The 27,450-nt window shown below is 31.5% G+C and overlaps 2 protein-coding genes across 2 annotated transcripts in view; one reads left to right on the top strand and one right to left on the bottom strand.

Annotated features, from left to right (window-relative positions):
• Positions 1–24,473, bottom strand: part of LOC139498851 (universal stress protein YxiE-like) — a 76,221-nt gene extending 51,748 nt beyond the window's left edge. Inside the window, exon 1 of the mRNA XM_071287433.1 lies at positions 24,049–24,473. Coding sequence (XP_071143534.1) covers positions 24,049–24,133 — 85 coding nt within the window. The 5' untranslated portion in view covers positions 24,134–24,473. The remainder of the gene's footprint in view (positions 1–24,048) is intronic.
• LOC139498844 (uncharacterized) lies at positions 12,196–16,035 on the top strand. The gene is made up of 3 exons (XM_071287424.1): positions 12,196–12,295; positions 12,665–15,124; positions 15,467–16,035. The coding sequence occupies exons 2-3, from the start codon at positions 14,374–14,376 to the stop codon at positions 15,832–15,834; spliced, it is 1,119 nt and encodes a 372-aa protein (XP_071143525.1). The 5' UTR covers positions 12,196–12,295; positions 12,665–14,373; the 3' UTR covers positions 15,835–16,035.
• Positions 24,474–27,450: the final 2,977 nt, after the last annotated feature.

Here is a 27,450-nt window from a genome sequence, read left to right as displayed (position 1 = left end):
GCTCTGACTATGTTTTAATCATTATCTGTACAGAATTTTAGAGGAGAAAATTATTCACAATGAATGTAAACGATGATAAAGTCTCACACGTAAGGAAAAGCAATGGGGAAAATAGTTGAAAAAAGGTTATTCAAAAATGATGACCTCATTGTTCAAAATATCTCGTCAAATGACAAGATGCAATGTTACCGTAATCTTACCGTTTTGCTCTTTATACAGTAAACATAATCTAAAATATCACTTTTACTCTCATCATATCTTCGAAATACACAAAGCTTATATTATGGAGCTTTATTTGTTTTTAAGTACCTATTCATGGCTTTGACGCCATTACTTTAAGTATGAAAATTTATGTAATTGCTTTCCTGTTTGTGATTATTGAACATTAAGCGTTTCAACAATGTTAAATTTCCAAGTCTGAGTCGACAACTTTGGATGCAGATTTGTTTTTATATTTTGCTTTGATACAACATTTCAGATATGGCTAACTTTTTAATTTCGATGTAAGTCAGTAAATATGTAACGTAACAATTGTCTCTATAATATTGAATATCTTAATTCGGTGTTGCTTTTATTGTTCGTCCTTGTTCTGAACAAAAAACATTCCTTCACACACTCAGAAACAAACTTCTTGCGTAAGTATAACTATCATGATTCAAAGGAAACATTAAATCTTTATGACAGATTGCATGATATTTTATTTCGGAATCTCATGAAGTCTAACATTTAGACAGTTGATTTTATGCTCCCAATGCCGTAAGATGCTATCAGTCTTAAACATATTATATTCCGTCGGTCGAATATTTGATAAGGACGTTATGTAACCATCCATTTAACCCTACATTAAGCTTTACACTTTTCCCTCCAATATCCGTAAATATAAGTTCCATTTTGATTGTTTTGATGTCAGTGAAACACGTTTCTTGGGTGGCATTGCCTGCCAAGCAGCTATATACTGTAATCTTTGTCTAACACATTATACGGTAGCAAAGGGAATATCTGTTTTCCAAGTCTTGTAATATATGTTACTATCTTTAATAGTCCTCTTATCTGTAAATTGACGGATTCGAATGGTGGATGATGCGTGCACAGCAGGTGATACTTTTCCGGGTAAGCTGCTTTTTGGAATTCATGCGCTATATGTAGTTTTATGTTGTTGATTTCTTTTAACTTGCTTTGTATCTTCTTAATGTGTTTATAAATTTAGCGGAAAACTACTAATGCCTTTAATTTATTAGTGACGATATTTCTTTTATAAATGTAGATATGGTCTTTACTCCAAAGATAGAGCATCGCCGCGAAACAAAAAACGAAAAAAGACATCTAGATATGAACTTTATTATCATCTTCTTCGTTAAAGAAGTGGCTCTAGTGATGCTTAGGTCTTATAGCCGACCATCTATACAAGTTTAGAAACAGATACTTCGAAAGATATGCAGTCATCAACACTATTATAAGGATATTAAAAAAATATATAGTTATAATAGCTTCTTTCAATGTTCCTGACTAGAGACATGCATATTGAAATGGTAAAACGCCTTTGTTTACTGACAACCTCCTTTCAATATCGACCAATTGAAAAGCAAAACGTGCATAAGAGCACGTTAAAAAAAGGTGGAATATCAGTTTAACATATAAAAAAAACTAAAGAACCATTAACAATACCCTCAGTTATATGAGCTTGCGTGCTTAAATATATACTTTCTTAAGATTCCAATCATTAACATAATGTACCAATACATAGTTAATGGCTAGATGAAAAGTGCATTCGATTGTCGGCATTTAAATAAAATGCATCTGCTATTTGAAAGAGATAATATTTTTTGGCAAATAGAAAAAATCATATTTCTGTCTGTATATACCAGAGTCACTGTGACATTTATGTAACATAATCAAATAATGCGTCAATCGTATCGTTTTTTTTTTTTGTATTTTTGAGCAGCATGTACTCTATTTTATTTTAACTAAACCTAAATATTTGAAATCAATGCGCTTATCTTCATCAAATTAGTTGTTTACGGCAGATTGCGGGAATCATGCAACTGTGAATATGAGCAGTAGTCGAGTTAAATGTAATATCTAGTTTCCATGATCTAATCACCAATCCTACTGACAAATATTAACTACGTTTTTATATATCCGTATTCACCCAGCATGCTTTGATCATAGAACGCAGCAGAGTACATAAAGTACAAATCACTCCAACAGTTAAATGAGTAAAGAAATTATCAAACATCTACCGCTGATGGTCGACTATAATATGCCACGAGGGTATCATAGCCAATGATTAAGTACTGTGGCCTGGTATGATTGAAATGACACAGTTTGTCTATAAGTTTCTATAGTTGATAAAATCTAAATCTTCGGTCGCAACTCCATCGTAAAAAGTATATCCTAGAAAAGTTTTGGTAATTTTGGTTACTCTTTTGAATGTTCTATTTACATCATTTTGGTTGTTCAGTTTAGATTCTTCTGGCTTTTCTGTTTACTTTTTTTATTGTTCTGTTTACATCATTTTGAATGGTTTTTTTAGACTCATTTGGCTGTTCTGTTTATATCCTTTTTGAGGTTTTATTTATACTCTTTTGGTTGTTCTGTTGATATCTTTTTGGATGTTCTTTGTAAACTATTTTGTCTGTCCGTTTTACGTCCTTTTTGGTGTTCTGTTTGACTCTTCTGGCTGTTCTATTTAGACGCTTTTGAATCTTGTTTCATTTTTTGCTTTTTAAACTTTTCTTGGAGGTAATTCCAGTTAAACGTACTATACTTTAAAAGGAATCATATCATATCTGTGTTTTCTGCAGATGTACTGCAAGCTGAATTTTTAACTGCATCTTACCTTTATATTTGATTAATAGTTCGAATTCGTGACAATTAAAGATCCCATCTGTTGTTTATTTAATTAAGGCTACATATGAAAATATTTTTTGGAATAAACCGGAAGTAAATGTACTTTTTCTTAATTATATTGATGTGTATCTAGCAATGTTGTTAAACAATCTTTCAAATGACGCTGAAAGTAACTTATATCAACAGGAAGTAGTGGTTTTATTTATTTATTTCATACAAAAGAATCTAACGACCAATCAGTTTTAATAAAAGCTTTCGTGTGTTACCGGGAATGAGTTGATGTTGATCTGAAGTAGCCATTTTTCTTCATTGTTTTGACGATTAGTTAGATTCAAGGTCGTGAAAGCGTTAATGTGTTCTAAAATTTTTCAGTTTTCGAATTAATTGTAATGACAGCTTCAAATTACACACGAACGAACTATTCATTTTAACTGGAAGTTATCTTTGATAATTTTATTCCGAATATTTTGGAACATCATTAAATAATTTAATGTTGGCTGTAACGCGTCTTCTGATGGATGACGTTATTCTGTTATGAGCCCATAAACATAATTTAGTCATGTGACCGTGACGTCAACAACGTTTTTTCATGGTTTTCTACGGTTTAAAATGGAATTTAGAATTAAATTATAAGAAATGACTGTAATACTTTTTCTGTTTTTTTCGAAATAACATAAAAAATGTGGTGCACACTGTTAATTAACCCGCTACGCGCGTTATTCAGTGTGCACCAAATTTTTAATGTTATTTCTTCATAGACAGAAAAAATATTACAGTCATTCCTTAATGAAATTCGGTTTTTGTTTAAAATCAAACAAAATTGTATTGAAAATCATCTTGTCAATACAAACTTTCGTCAAGTCTTAGATTTTGTTATATTTGCAAATTTGCGATCAAACATATCTTCCAGAAACGATACAGCAAAATGAATGTTTTCAGACGGTGTCTAACCCTAGAGAATACTCCTAAGTGTTGATACTTTCATCAAGACTCTCATGATAAATATGTATCGAAACTTTGTAACCATCTACATTGATTTTTTTGCAGTCTACGTAAGCTTATTTCTAGTAGACATTTCTCAATAGAAATACAAATATTCTATATCAAAATCAAGAGATGGTTGTTTGCTTGTCAATGAGACAACTATCCACTAAAACAAATGACTTGAATAGCCAGTCATTAGATATTTAACAGTAGGCACAAATCTTAACATGTTAACATTAGACCTTTAACAATAAGCAAAAACGTCATGAAAGTAAGTTATGTATTAACATCATTAGACATTTGCGTAAATACAAAATTAATACTTGTGCCTATGATGAGTTTAACTATTAACAATGAACAAAGATAAAATTGAGAATGGAAATTGGGAATGTGTCAATGTGACAACAACCCGACCATAGAGCAGACAACAGCCGTAGGCCACCAATTGGTCTTCAATGCAGCGAGAAACTCCCGCTCCCGGAGGCATCCTTCAGCTGGCCCCATAACAAATATGAAGTAGTTCAGTGATAATGGATGTCATACTAAACTCTTATTATACAAAAAAAAAAAAAAAAAATTAAAGACCTTTTTCAGAAAGTAAACTATATTTTGCCACCAGAAATCTTAAAGTTAAATATTGACCTACATTTATAAATGTTGCTTTTGCCAGGACAATTTAACTGTTTAATGGGAGTATGTTATGGTATGGCTTTATTGGAGATGACCCCTTTATATATAGTATATGAGGTATCATAGGTTGTATGTATAAAGTATAAAGATACTTGATATTGACCTAATCTATGTAAAATTAAAAATGGAAATGGGGAAAATGTCAAAGAGACAACAACCCGACAAAAGATAACAAACGCAGATTACCAATGGATCTCCGACACAGCAGGAAAATCCCGCAATCTTAAATAAAAATATGAGCTAGGTCTGGAAATATTTACGTCATTCTTATCACCAAAGCATATAAATGAGCTAAAATAAAATTAAAAAAAAAAACTTAAGACAGGTGCAAAAATGGGGTGGGGTTATTTGTGAGATGAGTATATGAAGAAAAGAAACGCGACGTAAAGTGGAGATTCAGACAAGCATTAAGACGTTAGATTTAATTTTTGTTTGCTAGGTTGTCCCGTTTGTGTATGAACTACCGCTGCAATGAAATTCGGTAGGTACTTTATTTTATATAAATTGTTAAAGAAAAGGCGCCAATCTAAAATCCTTTTTCATGGTATTAAGGCTGAATGACATTATCAAGTGTTATTTATTCTGTTCTGCAAATCTGAGAATAAAATAAGATAATAAATTCCAATTCAGTTTGGTTGCATAACATTTATCTCTTTGTTGAATGACAGTATATTCTTTCAAAAGAAGTATGCAAGCTTAGATTCCGAAGATGTCTGTATTTGCCCGACTTATTTGTGACACGAAAATATACTACCTTTAGGCGAGCGAGATCAATAATATTTTAAAATCTCTCTTTTTTTCACTTTTTTATTAGAGTTAACGTAAGTCGATTTAGAGAAGTCATCAATTACTTGAAATATTAATGACGTCAATAACATCTATTGAATGGTCTAGCAGGATAATGATTAACAGCATGTCTTGTCAAGAATGTTTCCTCAGTGACTTGACAATTTAGTTCTACTCGAGGTTATATACATTAAAGTCGCAAACTTAATCATAGAATGTACATATTTAATTTTTATTTCTAGATGACCGATAACTTCTACAATTTTGCAATATCAAATATATTCTGAAAAATGCTTTTACTTGTAATAGCAAATTCTCCACTTTTATATATCGAATATCTGTATTGTGTCTATAACACTTCGAATAAAGAACTCCAACTTAATAAAGACAGTATAACATTAAGATATTAAAAAAAGATATAGATTGGTTATGGTACTTTATTTTTATGGAACTTATAAAAGATATGATGAAGAAGCCTTTCTATTAGAAATGGTAAAAGTAATGCTTTGATCTTGTAGTAAAAGTGCTATGGCTATGAGCGGAAAGATCGTAGTTCGGTCCGGAGATTGCATTATACGTTTTATATGGTACTTTCCACATAGAGTAGTTATTCGGAAACAAAAAAATGACGGTTAGAACCTATGTGTTGAGTTTTTGAAATGGTACAGGAAAGTTTAAGAAAAATTTTCCCCGTTATGTGTGTACATCAGATAGATATAGGAAGATGTGGTGTGAGTGCCAATGAGACAACTCTCCATACAAATAACAATTTAAAAAGTAAACCATTATAGGTTAAAGTACGGCCTTCAACACGGAGCCTTGGCTCACACCGAACAACAAGCTATAAAGGGCCCAAAAATTACTAGTGTAAAACCATTCAAACGGGAAAACCAACGGTCTAATCTATATAAACAAAACGAGAAACGAGAAACACGTATATATTACATAAACAAACGACAACTACTGTACATCAGATTCCTGACTTAGGACAGGTGCAAACATTTGCAGCGGGATTAAACGTTTTAATGGATCCAAACCTTCTCCCTTTTTCTGAAACAATAGCATAACATCACAACAAAGAAAAACATACGATAAAATATCAATTGGCAGACTTAACTCAATCAATGCACATTTTGTCTAGAAAAGACTCATCAGTTGCTATCAAATAAAAAAAGTTAAAAAAGCCAGAAAAGAGTACGAAAATGGGGAACAGAGAGGATTCAAAATTCCGGAACGTTTTGCCAAGGACGTATAACTAGCATATAACATACGTTCTTGGTTTTGAAAAATGCAGCTAAGCTCTTCCTGGGTTAAAGCATCAGGTGATTTTCTTTTATTTTACATTCAACTCATTTCCATCTTCCCAATGAAACAAATACACAAACACACAAATCAGAAAAAAAGACCTGACCTCGTGATATTTATAGTTTCATGTTTTACCTCACAAGAGTCATTAATATTGTTTACTTATTTCTATGATAACATTTTTGTAATAATAGTGCTTTTACATAGAATTTACGATAAACAAAACATTATCTCCTTATTATTATCAGTTTTTCATTAAGTAAAGAACGCCCATTGCCCATATCATATGTACAAGTGACTGGTAACAATGTCAATATCATTAATAAAGTAACTTTGACTCGCTTTGATCAATCAAATCTAAAAGATTGAAAAAAACCATGCTTCAACTATAATATTGAGTGATTGTGGTTATGTATAATTTAACACGTATAGTTACGTCAAGATCATAATAATACTGATTTGCATAGTCTTGTGAGAAATGAACTGACTGTTATTACGTCATCCATATTGCTTTTTACGTATAAGTTCTTTCGCAGTTAATGTAGTTTGAAACGTGTCAATTTCCAATTAATTTGTGTTATTTGACTCACCAAAACACAATAGTTAGTAAGCACTTTGGAAAGTACTGATATAGAATACAGCATGAACTTTTATTATTACTAAAAGAAATGGTAGTTTGAGTTGGTGTAGTTACATGTTTTGACAGGTTTTATTACATGAAATAGATATTTGTTTTGTTATAATTGCCCTTGAAAGGTTTCATTATAAAAATAATTGGAAAGTCTTAAAAGCTATTTCTGGTTTACGGGGTTTTTACGGAATCGGTGTCTAGAAAAACTCTGCTTCTCATATAAACTATATACGGTATTAGCACAAAAACGCGCGTCTGACGTGACAAATTATAAGGCTTGAACCTTTTATGAGTCACGAATCACACTAAACCACAAAGTTCAACTCAAATAACTCATTTATAGGAATTGAAACGTCGCATCGACTACAAAAGAGGAAAAACAGTGTTTAATTTTACAATAAACCTAAATTGTTATTGGTTATAAATTTTCCCTTCAACATTAAATTGGATTAAATCTTTGATGACAAGTTTTCTAATATAAAAATACTCTCCAAACGTGATCTGACTTGATTATTGGATCATTATTACATTAAACTTAGAATGAACTCTCACAGTAATCTCTCAGGATGATTCTTTTTGTCAAAGATAACTGAAAATTTAAAAAAAAATGCAAATTATTTGCACAAACGCTTATAAAGCAAAAGATGATATTGAAAGCTAATATTGTGAAAAAACTAAATGCCTAAACAGAAGATACCATTATATATCCAGGCAAAAAATAATTTCCTCAAAAAAAAACAATCAAGTTTTTGTAAAGTGCTGTCATCTTTGTGCATATTCTCAGAAATGGCAACACAAACCCAAGAGACTCAAAAGATAAGAAGATGAGTCTTTTACGTCAACATAAGTCACATTACGAGATGTCATACAAGAAGAAAATAGAAGGGAATTGGTGCTACAAAAAGTAGAGATAACCGTGGTGTGTGACAATACATCCAATAACGGCCGACAATAAGATGTAATCGAATATTGTTCTTTCTAGAATCCCGGCAAGGAAAACAAACTTTAAAACATCTTTCGCTGACAGCATAAATATTGGATAGCTTTTAAAACAGAATTACAGATTCGTGAAAATTTTAAAATAAGACAGATGTTCCGAATTTGAAGAAAGAAAAAGCTGCAAGTTTATTGCAACAGGACAAAACGATATAAATGAAAATGCAAATAAAACACGGCTTTCACATGCATTCCAAAAGTATCATAAACGATAGAGTGGACATTAAATCATAATAGTACAGTTAACGTGGTCTAGAACACCAATGTAACCAATTGAACTATTTTACAATCGTCGTACAACAAGGAATAATTGGAAGAATACCTGAAAATTAATCAGAAAAATGTCTTTTTAGAAGATTAAATACGCAGCCCTGAAATTGGAACGTTGAATTATACGCATCTTGAACGTATGTCTAGTGTCATGCTATCCTACAGTTAAAACAACAGTGTAGCAACTCTTTGATGACAGTATGTCGCAAGTTTCCGGTTTCAATCTTACATACTCCCTTTTTTACGAGGCAGATTAGACATTATAGCCCGTCATCGTGGTCGACCAACTTTGACTTTTATCTGTTTTAGTTCTGCATGAAAAATTATTTGACACTGTTTTTTAAGAAAAGAATCATTTAATTAAACGATGTTGTGATTTCATGCAATATATCCTTATCAAAATGATAACGGTTTTTTTTATACATATAAAAACCTGATTAATTTAAGATGATGTCTAAAGCTAAAAGTCCCAATGGTTAAGGTAATGTAAATATGATGTAAATGAATTGTGTTTATATTGTAATAATGATTAGTAAGAAATGATCTTCTGAACCCTGACAAATCCCGATAAATATTATCTTCCTTACTATAGAGATGGAGCTGTATCATACAATAATAATGGCGTCAGTGAACAAAATAGTGGTATCAATCACAGTAAAACATACATTTACCACGTAAAATCAATTTCATTTCCGCTGATTACCAACACGCAATCCTATAACGAAAGATATATCAATACGCAATCTGTTATAAATTATAATTTGATACTATAACAACCAAAAAGCAGTTTAGATTTGTTGAAATTTCATGTATAACGAATGAGAACTGCAATTGCTATGGTTTGATTGATTCAAAGGCCATAAACTCTTCAATGGCGTCTAGTCAAAAAGGCAAATATAAATTGATTGCATATACAAGTTCATCAATTGCACATGTACTTTCGTATTATTACGTTTTTGCTATTCAAATGAATAATTGAAGTAACAATAGTTAAAATACTATTATGCTTTAACAAAGATTGCATTAAAAAAAAGTTGCTAAGCACGTCAAGATTCCCACTTTGTATTAGCCACTAATAGTATACTATTACATTTAACCATGCCAATTTCGTTATATATATGCCTGAGGTAAATGCTGTACTAATGATTCTTCTGACTTATGTTCTTACAACTGTTAATAACTCGTTAGGGTTTAAATATGAAATTAAAATTACAAAAGAGAGCTGTTAGATTAATACTAGAAACAGACCCTTTCTCTCCTTTTGAGCCCTTCAAACATTTAAACTGGATGACAGAGAATAAAATATCACAAGTTTGTGATTACATTTAAATGCATTAAAAATGATGCCCCATCAAATCTTACTAACAAGTTTCATTATGTTTCAGACAGAGATCCATACCCCTTAAGAAATGCTGTTCAAGGAAACCTCATACTCCCTAAACCAAAAACAGAATTGTTCAAAAATCTGTTATGTAAGTTGTATTGAACGTTATTATCATACTTGACTTTTTATACTAATGTAAGCAATGTATATGTTTGCATTTTGTTTGATTTTCATGATGAGGGCCTCAGTGAAGATTAGTTATATAGCTAACTGTGTAGCCCTCTTAAAATAAAGTATTGTTGTTGTTGTTGTTGTTATCAATACTGTAACAAAGGCTATGTCAATAGTATAGAACATAAAAAATATTTCTTGAGTTTGAAAAAAAATATCTTCAAAAGTCTGAGATCGGCTACGTTCCTTTTGAAGAAGTGTCCCGCCATTGAAAGTTATTTTTTTTAATACAAATTATTTAACTAAATCTGAGTTTTGCCATTCTTTATTAAAATAAGGTGTGACAATATCTGCTACAGTCTTTACATTTCCCTTTAGTAATAACAATGATAGAATGAAATTCAAAACAGTGTGGCTGTGGCCATTGATTGACACATTAAATTCATTAACAATGACATCAGATTCACGAACTTGAGATGAAAAGAAATATTTAAAGCCATTAAACGATTGTTTGATAATAAACAATACACATAACAAACTATCCAGGATACCAACACAACCTATACAGCATGCCATACAAATGAACAAAGGACAAAGCAAACTATACATGAAAACATGATATTGTAAAGTCCACATGCATACTTTTAAATTATTATAGTTTCTGTTATATTTATTCTCGAGTCAGGACGATTTTCAGATGTACCAATTGTAATCAACTGTCTTTTGTTGAAGAACTTCTATTGATATAGGATTTTTCAAGGAAACAAAAGTCACATAATATTAGTTTTTTTTTATATTTACATCCAGTAGCAAGTGTCATCTCATGATCATTACAAAACCGGTCCTAATCGATACGATGTGTCTTTTGTCTTTTCGCTGAATTGCAATTTGTCGATCGGATATTTGGACCCATTACCAGCTGATTTTTAAAGTTTCTTCCTATGTTACACTTTACACTGATCCAGGTTAAGAAATCTCTTGGATATCGCATTAAGCTTATAAACGTAAATGAAGGGAATATTTCAGTGTACTGTGGCAACACATATTAAAAGCTTCAGCTAAATATTGACATATCGTTATAAGATTTATTGCTCAAGAGAGATCAAAGTGATTCTACAATTATCAGAGTCAACCGCCCGAGTATTATATCATATAAATTAATGATTGGTTATATCAAATACAATCAAATCTGACAGCAAAGCTTAAAATCACATTCATAGTTGATTTATGTAGTTGACGGATTAAAAGTCGTTGTATACACTTAAAAGCATTCAATGGAAATAGGAATTTTCTCAGTGTTTTTTTTCTTTTACCCTTTTTTTACATTGAGTCTATGGGAGGGACATTCTGACTTTAACAGTGCTTATTGAAAAATGACAAAAAAAACTTTAGAGCTGGCTATTTTTAGCTTATAAAATAGGGAGGGTATGGTAATAGGTAAAGGGACATTCTGACTTTACCAGTGCTTATTGAAAAATGACAAAAAAACTCTTTAGGGCTGGCTATTTTTAGCTTATAAAATAGGGAGGGTATGGTTTTAGGAAACACACACATTCTTTTTATTTGGCCTGAGGTTCTCTTCCTTAATTGTCAGTTTTCTAGTTCTTATTCGTATTTTTTATCGTCTTGGTTATGGAGATGACCATTATAAAACCTTGAATTACTTAAGGTAGTACTAAACACCTTCGCTAAAATGAATTTGGCTCGTTTAATGTTTGTAAAATTTTGACAAAATATTTTCTTTGCCCCTTTGACAAAAATATAAGAATTTCCCCCAAAAAACTTGAATCACAAACTTAAGCGGACAAAAATCATTCAATATGTAGCAGTTTGATGCAAAAACACTAATTTTATTCATTGAGTGTCTCAATAGTTTCTAACAATAGAACGCGATTGAAACGTTCAGCTGATTTTTACAGAGGTAACCCATGCAGTTTTATACACCACCTTTAAACCTTAATATATTAAAACAGAAACTACTTTATATAGTAGTGTTATAGTAGTCTCACATTTGAGCTTAATTGTAATACGATTATCAGGTTATTTCATATCTGTAATAGATATTATCTTTAATCTGTTAAATATTAGAAATGATGAAGCTATAACAAACGAGTCAGGAAACGTCCTGTTATAATTCATGTTTTTTTTAAAGAATAAATCTATCCATGTCTTTTGGGTCAAAGGATTCAATTCCTGTCACGTGACATTTGTTTATGAAAATACTTACTTAAACGTAATCAGATTTTCATTTTTGCAGGAATCACAAGAAACACATGGCATTATTGCAAGTAAGTATGTGTATGTAAATATTAGATTTGACAACAATAATGGAAAGTTTCCAAGGAAATTTAACAAGTTAAATCTTTACAAGTCTTTATATACTGGGACAAACATGCAGGAAGTAATTTATTGTCTATATATACAGATAGATAATTAAATCGGTATATAATCTTAAATTTTACGAAGAATGTACAAAATAGAATTGTTATATATCAATTTTGAAACATGACACAACGCACTATATTGTTTTGATTGTATTATTAGAGGTATGTCAAAATTCAATGCTGAAGTACTGACTTCTGAGCTTATTTATTCTCATTTCAAGAGAATTGTTTTAGTTACAAGTACTTGTATTATTTTCATTCTTTTTCATTTAGAAATGGAATTAAGAAGAAAAGAAAATGTCAGAAAGAACAATAAAGTTTTTGCTGCTGTTTTGGAATCTGACATTGAAATTCTTCAGTCAATTGTTGAAGAAGAGGGTGTGTCTGTATTAGAGAAGAAGACAACAGAAGGTTGGACAACGTTACATGTTGCAGTCATATTTTCAAAAGATTGTGTAGTTAATTTTCTCCTTACATGACACAGATTTAAAAACACCACTTCACTGGGCAGCATTGAATAATGTGCCGTACAAAATTTTCGAAAGAATAGTGCATGTAGCTTCATGAATAAACCAGCTTGCGACGAAAAAGAAATTATCTCTAATGTTTCTATTGAAATAGTAAAAAAAGTGCAGTTATTGCTAAGTTTCGACGGTGATATCGATTCATTGGACAATGAAGGTAATACTTCTTTGCATTTATTGTGTTCGAACATCCACAATTGTGTACAATCAGAGATTGTAGAGCATAAATTGGTTCCAGGGAACTGAAAGAATTACAATCCAAGTCTCTATGTGGTTTTATTACAGAAATGTTCATAAACAAAAAGGCAAATATTTTCTTGCCAAACGAATATAGAATTACTCCTTTACATCTGGCTTGTAAATTTCTCTGCGTTGAAATGATAAATGTAATGTTATATCAACATTCTCTTTCGACTTCAGTGATGGACATATGTGATACACCTCCGATGTCTATGATATTCAGTCATGCAACATGTACATGTAAATCTCTTCCAAACAAAAGGCAGCAGTCAGACTGGTTCTACCTCTCTGATTACAAATCACGATTTGAAGACAGTCTACGTCATGTCTTAAATCATATGAAAATTTATATAAATAATACCAAACGTGTGTGTGGTTCAACAGCCCTGCATCTCGCAGTTTCGGATATAAAATGTTCATCTAACGTTGTAAAGGGTTTATTGGAATATGCAAAAGCTGATGTCAATGCGAGAAATTTTCTTGGTAAAACTCCCGCACATTGTTTGATCAAAGGAGAAATCAGTGCACCTGGTCAGATGAAAAATGTAATACAAACAAACTGGAAAAATAAATTAGCTTTGTTGTTTAGGCACGGTGCTAACCTCGACTGTCAAGATATATTCGGATTTTCTCCTTTACACGATGCTGCATTGCATTGTGACGTAGAGTTTCTTACATGTCTTATAGAAAACAATGCCAATGTATCTATGCGTAACAAACATGGTGCTACACCGTTCCACCTTCTTGCTATTAATACGAGAAAAGAATTAGACACAGATCTTGACGATTTCAGTACAGCGTTTGACATTCTATTGAAAGCTGCCGCTAACATAAATGATCAAGATGTGTATGGCTCGTCAGCACTACACTACGCAGTATATGGCGGCAATAAAGCTATTGCGTTAAAACTTTTGGAAAAAGGAATAGATGATGGTTTAAAAGATGTCGAAGGAATGACTGCTTCAGATCTCTGTTTTATTGTTAATCGTGTTGAATTAAAAAAAGTTCTTGGCTGAGGGGGTTAAACTTTTTGGCGATAAACTAGACGTGTTTTTAGAAACTGTTCATATCAATGATGTGTCAAAGTGGTTATCTTGTAACATTGCAAAAATTACACTTAGTGATGAAAAAATCCTTCATTTACTGCATCCTTCTCAAAATATCTCTTTATCAAACAAGGTCTCAGACAACATTGTTTTAAGACAACTTCTTGATCTCATGAAGTCAGTGTTTACTGAGGTGGAACGTCGTGACAACAGATTTAAAATTTCGATAGAGCTTTCAGGGAGCACTAGAGAGGGTACGAAAGTTGACGCGCCCGACGAGTTCGATATTCTGTGTTTCTTTGATAATTTCGAATATCTATGCGATGTTGAAGAAATCCAGGAATTATACTGTGTACAATGTAGACGAAAAGAAGGTGAACACAATCAATCATATAATGACTTCTTTAACGAAAACGGTCTCTTGATGGGTAATCGAATGGTCAAATTATTCTACCTTCATTTAAAAGAATGTCTTGGAATACCATCTGTTTGGAAATGTGCACCTGGATTGTCAGAAGATACTTTTGACATTGAATTCCCCTCCGCAGAAGACCTTCCGAGTATTCTTTGTCTACATTTTTTATATACTGATGCAAAGCATAAAGAGATGCCAGTAAGCTGCGATATCGTACCCGTAATACGTCAGAGACATTGGTGGCCATCTTTTGCAAAACAAGACGGAAGATTAAACACAGTGAATATAATGGAAAATGGTTGTATGATTATGTGTAGACCTAACAAACAGACTATGCTATCTGGTGACGTTGTCACATTCCTTACTCGTTTTACAGTGTCAGTTTACTTGGCGGAATTTGGTATAATACAATCTCTTCCTAAAGCCGTGGTAGACGGATACAAGTTGGCAAAGATTCTCCTAAAACAGAAACACTTATATCCTCCATTAACGGAAATTACTCAGCAAGGTATGTGCCCTTTTTGTTGAAAGATTAAGTCATTATTGTTTAGATAAGATACGAATTTTCAATATCATCTAAGTGCACGACCAAATCACTTTCTATGAGTTAGGAAAATTATCTTTCAAAGTTCCAAATCTGCTAAGAATAATTCACATTGCTTAGGGTTTTTTCATTATTGTATGTATTTTGACATTCTTATTATTTGCCATTACAAAACCTAAAAACAATAACATATATAACATTGTTGCTGACGTTATATCGTGTTCATATTATTTTCAAAACGGGCTGCTAGTATACATATTATTCGAATAAACAGACTGCACTAATATATTTTTTTTATATAAATAGAAATTATCAGTAACGAGGAGCAGGGGATGGACATTTTCCTGTCAGCCATTCATCCAATGATGGGAGTGTACAGCAAAAGAAACATGATCACCAGCTATGAATTAAAGAACGCTTTGTTTTACGAGCTTGATTTGGAACCTTATATACAGAACACTGATAGTCTGGATATCAAGACGACCAAAGAATGGACAGTGAGAATTTTCAAACGTGTTCATAGTTTCATATCGAATGGTTGTTTCACACCCTACTTCATGAGAACATTATCCATCTGTTCACCAACAAGTGAAAATTCTTTGAAAAATATTGAGTGTATGTTTTGTAAAATGATTATAACCATATTGGAAGGTAGTTTGAAAGAAATTAAATGATACTGTGAATGTGAAAAGTATTCAAGTGAGAAGTACGTGAATGGACAAAAGAACATAATTCAGTTAAGGGAGACGGTAACTATGATCAAAGGCACCTATGTGGCTCTTTAAATTCGAAAGTTAAAAAAAACAAACGGAAAATAGAAAACTGTAGTTGTTCATTAGACATTATTCTGTCAGATTATATAGTTTTAATATATTCTATTTGAATTATGTCTTAATAGTTTCTTCAGATTATTACAAAATTATCAAAAACTTCCTAAATAACCTCACTTTAAGATTCTAAAATTTTCCCCCTATTTTGGTTCTTAAAGGTTCTCCCCTAATTCATGTATGTCCGTCACAAAACATGATTCGTATTTGATAATATCACAACGGTATTTGTCTATTTATCATTCTCCCAACATCAAATGATGAATTGTATTCATTAAACTGTTTTATTACTTCAATATCGTATTTCTGGCCTATATTGCATTTTCTTCACAGTAAAGTTAATTTTAATTGACTTTATATTGCACATAGACATTTGTCCTAAAATATATGGCTAATGATGAAACATTAGATTCTGTAATGTCTTTTAAGCCCTACGATATGATAAACGCGCTTGCTATCAATAACTATTGCATGTGTCATAGCTTTGTATTTCTTTTTTCTCTTGGTGTTGCTACATTTTATACGTTTGGTTTCTTTAACCTGCTCTTGGTTGTGACCTTATTCAAGAAACACGTAACATGCACCTTCAATCAATATCCAACGATATAATTTTATTCATTGCTACCATGTCTTAAGATTCAAACATTTTATACATGCAAAATCAATTTGAAAGATTGTTAAAGAAGTCTTGTCGGCTAAGCATTCTAGTTTTTTTCGAAACTAAGGATCGCTTCAATTGCAAACACAACTTAAATTGATTATTTATTGTGTCGTGAAAGCTTATTTTTCAAGATGTAGCGTCTACATTATGATCCTCCCTTCATCTGTATTTAAACTTAATTCTCTCTAATAGCTATACGCATACAGATGAAATCAAATTATTCGAAATACTGTTATACGGCGGTTTTTTCCTTGTCTCTGTATTCAATGTATTCGATAGCAGTTTAGAAATAACAGTTATATTGATGATACATCCATCTAATTAACTATCTAATTATTAGATGACGTTTTTGGTATTATTGCATGTTAAATTCACTGGTTACTATGGATGTAAAGCTTTGTTACTCTATATCCTGTTAATATTACCATCATTACTATACATGAATAATTATTGCCTATTGCATTATTTCGATTTGTCACTTTTATTTTAGATATCCTGGTTAATGACATTTTCTGTCATACGATTAGCAATTTGCTGACATATGATAAACTGGTAAAAAAACCAATATTCTCGTATATCCAACTGAAATTGAAATTAAGGATACTACTAATACTAGAAGGACTGTTTCATACCTTGATATTTCCTCAATATTGTTACAGATGGACGAATTAATACTAAATCTATGACAATGGGACGATTTCAACAACCCAATTGGCGATTTCCGATTTCTCTGCAGTGACATACAATCTGCCCCTTCGTATGGTATATACACTATACGGACTTCATATACAGGAGTGTGCTCCTTACGCAGAAACTGCTCCAAAAAAGTTATGAAGTTATGATCCGTACGATATGTCTTTGTCGAAACTAACTAAGGACATTTTTACCACGTCTTAGCTTTGTGGTTAGTCATTACGTCGTCTGGTCTTTTAATTATCGAACGTGTCCTATTTCCAATTGTAACTATTTTACTGAGTGTGAATTCGCGTTGCTATAAGACGTGTCACGGTATTTGTTATCCAACATTCATGTATTTAATTTTGATGCTATATGTGTTATACTGATAGGATGTTGTTAAATGTCTTATCGTTTCTAGTTGTAATTTTTTTTTCTATTCGTGTCTGAGGGTAAAGATAATTAATCATTAAGTTGATTTTAGTTTTGGACAACTAAACGTATCCGATGTATTTGGTTTAGAGTTTGATTAAGAAGAAATACCGACATAGCTAGATGATACAATTAATCATCTAATTACTAACACAATTCTATATTAATTCTATTGTATTTTCATTGAAAACATCAAACATCATTATTACAAACTAATCTTGAATTATATCCTATTTTTTGAAAATGTTTAGAAATTTACCTTTGACGTCACTTTTGTGCCTCGATGTAGTCGGGTGAAATGCAATACGTAGTTCAGCTGTGCTGTTTTTATGTGCTGACAATGGTTGTTTTACGTGTTTGTTTTTATTCTGTGGTTAGTCACCACTTCAGTGTACATGTATATCAATTATATGGTCATTTCTATAGATTTACTGTTTGCAAAAGTATGAATTATTCTAAATACTTAGGATTTTCTTATCTCATGCAGATAACCTTAGCGTATTTGGGACAACTGTTTGGAATTTTGGGTCTGCAATGCACTTCATCTTAGTTTGGCTTTCTTTACTATTTTGACCTGTACTTCACTGATGAGGTGTATGTAGACGAAACAAGCGTCTGGCGTATTAAATTATAACCTGGTACCTTTAATAAATATTATCATGTCGTAATGATCTATTGTAATGTTTATTTGTGTATTTCTCTGCCCTGAAAGTTCTTTCATTTATTTGTATTGGGGTTCTGTCATGAAATGTCGTCATTTTAGTGTTATATTTAGCATTGTTATAAAAGCGGGAGGTTCGGCAAGCCACAAAACCAGGTTCAACACACCAATTTTTCTTAAAATGTCCTGTACCAAATGAGGAAAATTGCAATTGTTATCTTATAGTTCGTTTCTGTGTGTGTTGCATTGTCGTTTAGTTTTTGTTGCACTTTGTTGTTTCTGTTGTTTCGTTGTTTTCCTCTTTTATTTGATGTGTTACCCTGAGTTTTAGTTTGTAACCCGGATTAGTTTTCTCTCAATCGATTTATGACTCTCGAACAACGGTATACTACTGTTGTCTTTATTTTTCTCAATATCAAAATTAGCTTCTTTGGTAAATAATTATCAAATGTTAACTGTAGTAGGTAGGCATAATGGTTTTAGACCTGTGTGTCCTTTTCCCCGTTCGACCATGCATTTGTCACGCATCAGGTTAGAGTTTTGGTTTAAAGTATGATCAAGTTTTTGAAGGTAGGTCTTAGTTCTGGTTTAAGAGTGTGAAGTAACGGTGTAAATCAGTTAACAATGACATTGTGGTCACATCAACTTGACAGTTAGTACACTCGTATTATTTTGTGTTAACTTAAGATATTTGAAACTAAGGTATTGACTTCGATTTTTTGTTTTATTGAATAAAGACATAGTGTGAACGGAACATAGTTTCTTCTGGAAACATGTTCTTTTTTATTTGTGAAACACTTATTATTTGAAAAAAAAGTAAATATTTTTAATGGAAAGGAATATATATTGTGACATATCACAAAATCTCTTTGCACACATGACAATGTCAAAAGTAAAGAAGCAGTTATTTTGCTGTTTTTCACATAATTTGTTATTTCTGCTTACAATTAATGTGTTGACATTGTTCTAGTTGTACAAACAATCCAGAGTAAATACGATACAATTACTTCGATGCATTCAATCGACTGATTAAATATTAACCTCAGAAAGGCAAATTATATAACAATATAAAAATAAAAAGATATAACAAAAATCCTTTCATCTTAAATTGCTTTTTTTGTTATATGAAAGAAAGACGGCTAGAGGGAAAATATATTGAATATCTCTTTGAAGTGTTACATGAAATGCTGTTTATGTTCTCTTTTCTATTCTATGACATTTTTATGTTCTGTTCTACAGTCACTCGTTTCATTAGTCAAATGTCAAAGATAAAATTTCACATTAAAGTCAAATTGCAGAAGTAATTCCTTTTGTGCTTTTGTTAAAAAAAATTATTTTGATAGTTGATTTAAGCTCCATCAAAAACTGTATATATTCTTTCGTGTATTCATCAAACGCAGCGCAAGAGCCATATTTTTCTGTGACGATATCTTATAGTAGATCTAGACAGGTTTCAGTTTTTAATGTATGTGCTCTATTTTGTAGGGAACGGATTTGGAGTTTTCTTCCTACTCACGTTTGTTGAAATGAACGAGGAGATTGTTATCAGATTCGTTTATATATGAACAGATGATCGTGGGTTCTTTTCATAGCTGAAATTGCTAAATCGAAATAAATGAATGTTCTTAGTACTGGCCTGTACAGCTTTAACTGGGTTTGTTATTCATAGCAATATCGTGTCCTTTTCAAATTTATAAAACTACATAATATATGCTAATATTACTTAGTTAAACAATGACTTTGTGTTGTTTGAAACTTTCTCAAGAGTACTGTTTGAACCTAAATGTATTTATGTCTATATTTCATTATTTGTTATACGAGTTATAACTGCATCGTTCATGTTTCTCCACAAAATCAGACCTCCTTGGTGGTATTGTGGTAGCGTTTTTGTTTATGATCATTAATGAATGGTCGGGTCGGAGTCAAAATAATATGTCCGGGAAGGGTTTCATATCGTCCTGCGGAATGTTGCATTGAGAACTAGAGAGTTAAAAATTCGGCTTGGCGTGTTGGTTTTGTACAAAGCAGTGGTATTATTCATATTACTTTAATGTTTTCTCGTCCTGAATAGGCAATTAATTCTCCGCTGGACGTTAAACATTCATCCCATCACACCATCATCCACAATATATCAGCCCTCAACCACTATTAGCAATTGTGATCATTATGGGGTCACTAAGTTATACCAGTACAGGTACTAATATCAGAAATGTCGTGTTATTTCATTGTACGTAGCCGTAACATTTTGCAATGACTTCGAGCAATTATTATTAACTACTAAAAGACATTCATAACTTGAATCTAAAGCGCTTTACTCCCACTTCTGTTCTGCTACTGAACATTATCTTTTCTTATTAACTATAGTACCCTAACAATGTATTGATTCTTCCATTAGTTTTATGGTTTCGTTATTTAATATTGTAACAAGCCGCTGTTCTATAACATATAATCGATGTAATAAAGTGGAGGGAGAAATTGTTTTGTTACAAATGGACATTTACCCCAACAATGTCTTTGGGCTTTTTTTAAAACTTAAAGCATACTTCATTATCTTGGAAGTAATATTGCTAATTTCAAATCCCTAATGAACAACAAAGGAAGAGCTAACATGAGAATATGAATAACTACTCCAATCAACTCGTAATCAACGTTTAAAAAATGTTTTTCTTAAGTGACTGACCTTGTTTTCTCTAATACTTTAAGTATTAAAGATGATAAATAGGTTTCATGAACAAAAATTGCATCCATCAAATAATCCTGAAGTCGTGGTACTGTAGCATCAATTCAAAACAGTTTTACATATTTCAAAGCATTGGTTATATAATTTTCAATGCAAATCGAGTGCATCATATAAAAATACGAGGTTCAAACGCAACAAATCTCTTATGTAATTTCACCAATTGAAACATAAAGTTTAAGTAGTTGTTCTGTAAAGAACAAAATTAATGAAAATAAAACAATAGAATAATTTAAAAAAAACCAAGAATTTCATTCAATAGTATCGGTATTACAGAACACAAAACTACAGCTACAGCTCACGAAAACATTTTCTCAGTTAATGAAGGTAATGTTGGAGTTCTTTATCGGTTTATAACGAAATAACGCCTTCCTTCATTAGCTCTAAGGAGATTTCAAATAGTAAACCTCACAAATAGTAAAACATGATATCATATGCTTAATGTATTCTTGTAAACCTTTGTAGTAACAACTGTATACAGAAAAATATTGTACAATGTGCATTGTAATTAAGTTTAATTCCTGATATAGTAATACTATCGAAGTGGTTTTTACAACCAATGTAAACATTTCTATGTTTGATTTCTTCTTTTTAACTGGCAATTGAATTGGCAAATTAATCAAATAAAATTCATATTCAGCATTCTATTCAAGAATGTTTATGAATTTCTAGTTTTTTTAATCGATACGATGTGTATGCGACTTCTAATCCTATGACTTCAAAGTTTAAAACTGATACAGATGATCGCAATTCTGATTGATACACTAACAAATTATGTGTCCATGATCCGCCAACAAGAGAAAACGAAGCATGAACATATGGATTTTGACCTTAATCAGATTGTATTCTCATGTGAAATATTATGAGAAACACATTTTGGAAGATGCTTTATTATAAAGTATAAATCAAACAGATGTTGTCACATCAAAATGCACATTGGAGTCATCGGGGTCATGTCCTTTATACCATATGTAGTCCACATATCTTTAGCGCGGATCTTAGTTTTTAGTCATGGTGTAGACTGAAGATCTATTGCCGGAACCTCTGAGCCCAAAAACATTGCTTAAAAGGACAAGAAGTCCATAAGGTGGATCTTAGAGTCTTACGATAACATTTAAATGGAGCTCAGAACCCGTGTGATCCCCAAGTAGCTCATATTTCTTAAACGCTTCAGTATAGATTTAATATCTATATTTTTATATGATTTTTCGTAATTATATATACTAGTAAAAAACTTTTTCCATCGTAATTCGTTTCAGACACAACAATCTTGCATTATCTTATCTATTTTATATGCGCCTAAAACAATAAAACAACAAAACATTCAGTTGTCAATAATATTTTATTAAATGTATTACCTTTATGTATATTTATTTATTATCTATCCGTTACATGCCTTTCAAAGGCAATAGTTTTTTCCGAATTTTTTCTTATTACTTACATTTTTGATATGTCTAGTAACCGTCTAGATTGACTAGATTGAAGCAGAATGAAGAATGAAACTGAAAACAATATGACCAAAGAGGAAAATACGAAAAATTAACTAACCAAATATTTGATTGTTTTATTTACTTCTCTAAGACCTGACTTACCCATTTATAAGAATTGAGTATAGCTAAAAACATGTTGAAACGTCCATTTATAAGAATTGTTTATAGCTAAAAACATGTTAATCTAAAGCATTGTTTTCAAAGTATTAGGGCTCTTTTTCATAAAAACCCTTATAGAGCAAAAAATGTTCGTAAGGTATACTGAAATGTAAATGACTTACGAGTCAAATCGTAAATTTTCATTTTTGTGAATTGAGTCGATAAATGATATACAGTCAAAACGTCTCATATCGCTTTTTTCAACCTGTATGGGTTTATCCACATGCGTATCAGTATCAAACATAAATGTTAATACTGAGATTATTGCAACTTGAAAGTCTTACTCCTGCAACTTTATTATAAGTAAAACATTGCATCAAATTGATCTTCCCATGTTTAAGAAAAGCCAATGAACGTACGAAAATGTCCTAATTTTCCAACAAATAAACTTGATTTTAACCTTTGATTTTCTGTCTATGTTTATGTATGTTTGTTGTGATTATAAAGTATATTAAAAGGGGATTGTAAGGAGCAATATTCCAGGTTGTGTTATCATTTATATATGCTCCTTCTAATATCAGTGAAAATCTAAGAAATAAGAGAGTTAAGAATAAATCAAACAATATAAAAGATTTATATACTGAATGTTTTCCAGTTTTTAATGATACCGTTGTTACGTGTTACACATCCATCTCGTATTCTCATTTTCAATCAACTAATTGTATACAAAGTTCCGTTACATTCTTCTGTTTATGTTACTTATCAAATTTGACTAATTGCAGCATGCAATGAAAGCATGTCAGTAATAATTATTTAAAACAACTAGCAGAATAAGTACGACAAAAACAGTTTATTGAAAATCATGTAATTTTGGCGGTCTGTCTGCACGTATCAAATTGATCTTATAAATAATTGAGGCCATTCGGATATAAAGAAAAAAAATGGTTTCATTCTGAAAAATTTAAGTATTATTTTAGTGAAGAAGATACAAATTAAATATCTACAATGTTCAGAAAGTATTAAGTTTTGTCAGATAAGGATTTTCCTCGTACGTAATATAGAAATCTTAACAAAACCGATAGTTTCTATTTCCCAATCAATTCTTGTTTTGTTTAAGAATATTTTAGCTGCATACCACATCAGGAACTAACAATTTATTTTTACAGTTGTAGAAAAGCTTGATATTTCTTATCGATTAAAAACTTGATATTCTTATACAAGTCCTTGTCCTAACATTTTTCTTTTGTATCATAACAATCAAAGGCGGTCAATGTTTGAACAAGTGGAATAAAATATTTATACTTACAGGTAAAAGCCCACATTGAATTCTCACTATTGTCAACAGCCATGACAACAATGCGTTGACCTGATTCCTCTTCCATCTCTGCCATCGTTCAGATTTGTTTGTCTCTTTTTTAAATCCTTAAAATAAATATGATATTGTATCTGCACCTCCGACTCGAGAATGAATACGTTAATAGATCATCAAAGATACTAAATATCTTTACGACAATTGTGTCCTTAAAATTGCTAATTTTACAAATCGATGGCTATTAATTTCATAACCTGGCAGCGAAGGTGTATAATTGAAACAACTTTTCTGACAGACGATTCCAATCTCTCCGGAGGCATCTACAGAGATCAATACGACACGAGAGGTTCCAATAGTAAGACTCGATGAAATTCTTTTAGAATTAACTTCAGTTTCCATCCATAACGTAATGATAAAGTATTGACTTTACGGATCATCAACGCTCACAAGCTATTGGTTAGGAGAATGGTTCGTCTAAGCTTTGACAAAAAGGAGTACTTAGTACCATCATTGCAGAATTAGTCGTCCCTGAATTCTTTAATGAGTTTCAAGCTGTATTATATATAATGGTAAAAACAGTGCCATTATATATTGCATTGATAAACTGTTTTCAATCAGTGAACAAATTGCAGTAATGAAAAAGATAAGAAACACAGTATGATTTAAATAGTAAAAGAATTCATAAAACAATTCTTTTGTATGGATATGTTCAATAATAAAAAAGAAAGTGTTTAAAAAACGTAAGCAATTTTTACCCCTAACAATTATACATAATTGATGTTTGCAATCCATGCACGAGCTAATTAAAGATAATATGTTCTTACAAATTTGAATTGACTCATGCAATTCTAAAGTTGCATTTGCATTGATTTTTCTCATATTTGATAATTTCTTCTTTTGAAAAAAAAAAAATCGAAGAGTTCTATGAGTACATAATAGGAAACAGTGTCAAAAATGAGTTGTGTTTCTTCAACTTTATATCACAGCGACTGATTTTAACTTCTGTTAATTCTTTGTTTTGCATGCTAGTTTGCAGTTCTACGTACTTATTATATAGAAATATATCCCTAACGTTATTAGTGTTGCAGTCTCTGTAGAAAGTATATGGACTGTCACTTATACTTTAAATCCAATTCCTATTGTCTCATTTACGTTGCTGTGTTATAGAAGTTCAACGTGTACTATTGGTATCGTGTTTGTTTTATAAATATTTTGGTGGCGCGCAATGTTTGGTTTAAAATTATGATTTAGTGATGCAAATTGAATTTGATATGCCAATATATCTGATCAAACAAGAAACTGAAAATGCACGTGCAAGGTGCTTTCACTTTAGATATTTTAAACAGACATGTTTTCATCATTTTATAGATATTTTACAGATGTATATGTAAAAGTAGCCTGACATTATAGAATATTTGATTTTCGTTATGATATAAAAGGAGTTTCTGATCACTTTGACAGTTTCTCTTGCAAAAAGAAATTTCTCAAAATATTCCAGCAGTTAAAAAAGACAACAGTAATATACCGCTGTTCAAGAGTCATAAATCAATTGAGAGAAAACAAATCCGGGTTACAATTTAAAACCGAGGGAAACACATCAACTATAAGAGGAAAAAAACGAAATAACAGAATCACTCAAGTGCAACAAAAAAACAAACGACAATGTAACGCACACAGAAACAAACTATAATATAACAACTGCCATTTTCCTGACTTGGTACAGGAGATTTTAAGAAAACAATGATAGGTTGCATCTGGTTGTGTGGCCAACCAAATCTCGCGCTTATATTGCAATGTTAAATATAACACTAAAAGGACAACATTACATGACAGGAGTACAGTACAAATATATGCAAGAACATCCAGGACTGAAAAATACACAAATAAACAAACAATAATATATTTTAACATGCTAATAGATATCAAAGTTAGCAGACTAATATTAAATACAACAGACCCGCGTTTCATCTACATAAGACTCATCAGTGACGCTCATATCAAAATAGTCAGAAAGCCATACAAATATAAAGTTAGTGAGCATTTATGAACCAAAATTCCATAAAGTTGTGCCAACTACGGCTAAGGTGATCTATGCCTGGGATAAGAAAATCCTAAGTATTTAGAGTAATTGGTTAAACTTAACATTAAACTCATCTAGGATATCAGGCTTATAGTTCCCCCAGGCGCTATGTATTCTGAAGACTCACCAGTGACGCTTGAGTAAAGCAAAAGTCAAAAAGGCCAAAATAAAAAACGAAGTTTAAGAGTATTGAGGACCCAAAAGTCAGAACGGTTTGCCACATAATGCTTAGGGAATGTAGTTTTGTTTAGAACATTCTAATTATTTTTTTTAAAAGTGTATTGTATTATCTATACATTAATATATACGGATAAGAAATAACGGTTGCAATTAAATTGAAAGATAAACATACAAACACAAAATAACTGTCAATTCCAAAATTGTTACAGACACATCCCACTTGAAGTGATAATAAAACTCATCAAAGATACGAAGTTTATAGGTTGCTTCAAATTGGTTTACAATTTGATGTACGCCAGGTGTTAAGTTAACCAAACTAGTAAATCGAAATAACTGGTCCATTAATCATAAAAAAGAAAAGAAATTTATCAAAATAATAATATTTATCAAAATCTTAATGTTACAACAAAGTGAAAAACGTTGAATAGACAAACAAAATTACAAATAGAAAGCTAACCCCACCTAGTAACGGGTGAAATTACGTATTCCGGTAAAGTCAGCAGTTCCTAGTTTACATGTGACAAGGATCGTACTACACATGCAAGCACATATTCGATAATAAGTCACAAAAAATACGTCACAATCGAAGACGACAAAATTCTGGTTACGAATAAAGGAACATATCAGTTGTGATAAAGGTGTACCAAAAAGTTCATAAGGAATGAAGTCAACTTTTTAACATATGGAACATTTGTCCAAGGTCTACCTTGCTCATTAAAGACAACGCCAGTTTATCGTTGGTTTTACATTTGATGTCCTGTTTGTCATCGAGCTACTAACATTTCAATGTTGATATACATTTCTGGCTTACAAATATTAATGTTTGAACGTTCCCGATGAAGGTAAATCCAGAAAAGTACCTCAGACTCATGTTGTTTTTATTTTTATTTATAAATCAAGAAAATGGCTTCGGAAACACGAAAAGTATTAAGTATTATTTTCATTTACCGATGTCCAGGTCTTATACATCCATTCAAGAGTAAAAATTAGGTTAAAACAAACTGAAGGGCTCGTTCGAAATCATCGAAAATGAGCGAGACTAGGTACGTCGACAGACATACGAATCCTCACAAAATGTAAGACCTCTAAAATATATAGTGAATTGAGACATAGACACTTCGTATCGGTTAACCAAT

This window comes from Mytilus edulis, chromosome 1 (assembly GCF_963676685.1).
Source record: "Mytilus edulis chromosome 1, xbMytEdul2.2, whole genome shotgun sequence".
Lineage (NCBI taxonomy): Eukaryota > Metazoa > Mollusca > Bivalvia > Mytilida > Mytilidae > Mytilus > Mytilus edulis.
The sequence above is the reverse complement of the archived record's forward strand: the minus strand, read 5'-3'. Positions and strand labels throughout refer to the sequence as shown.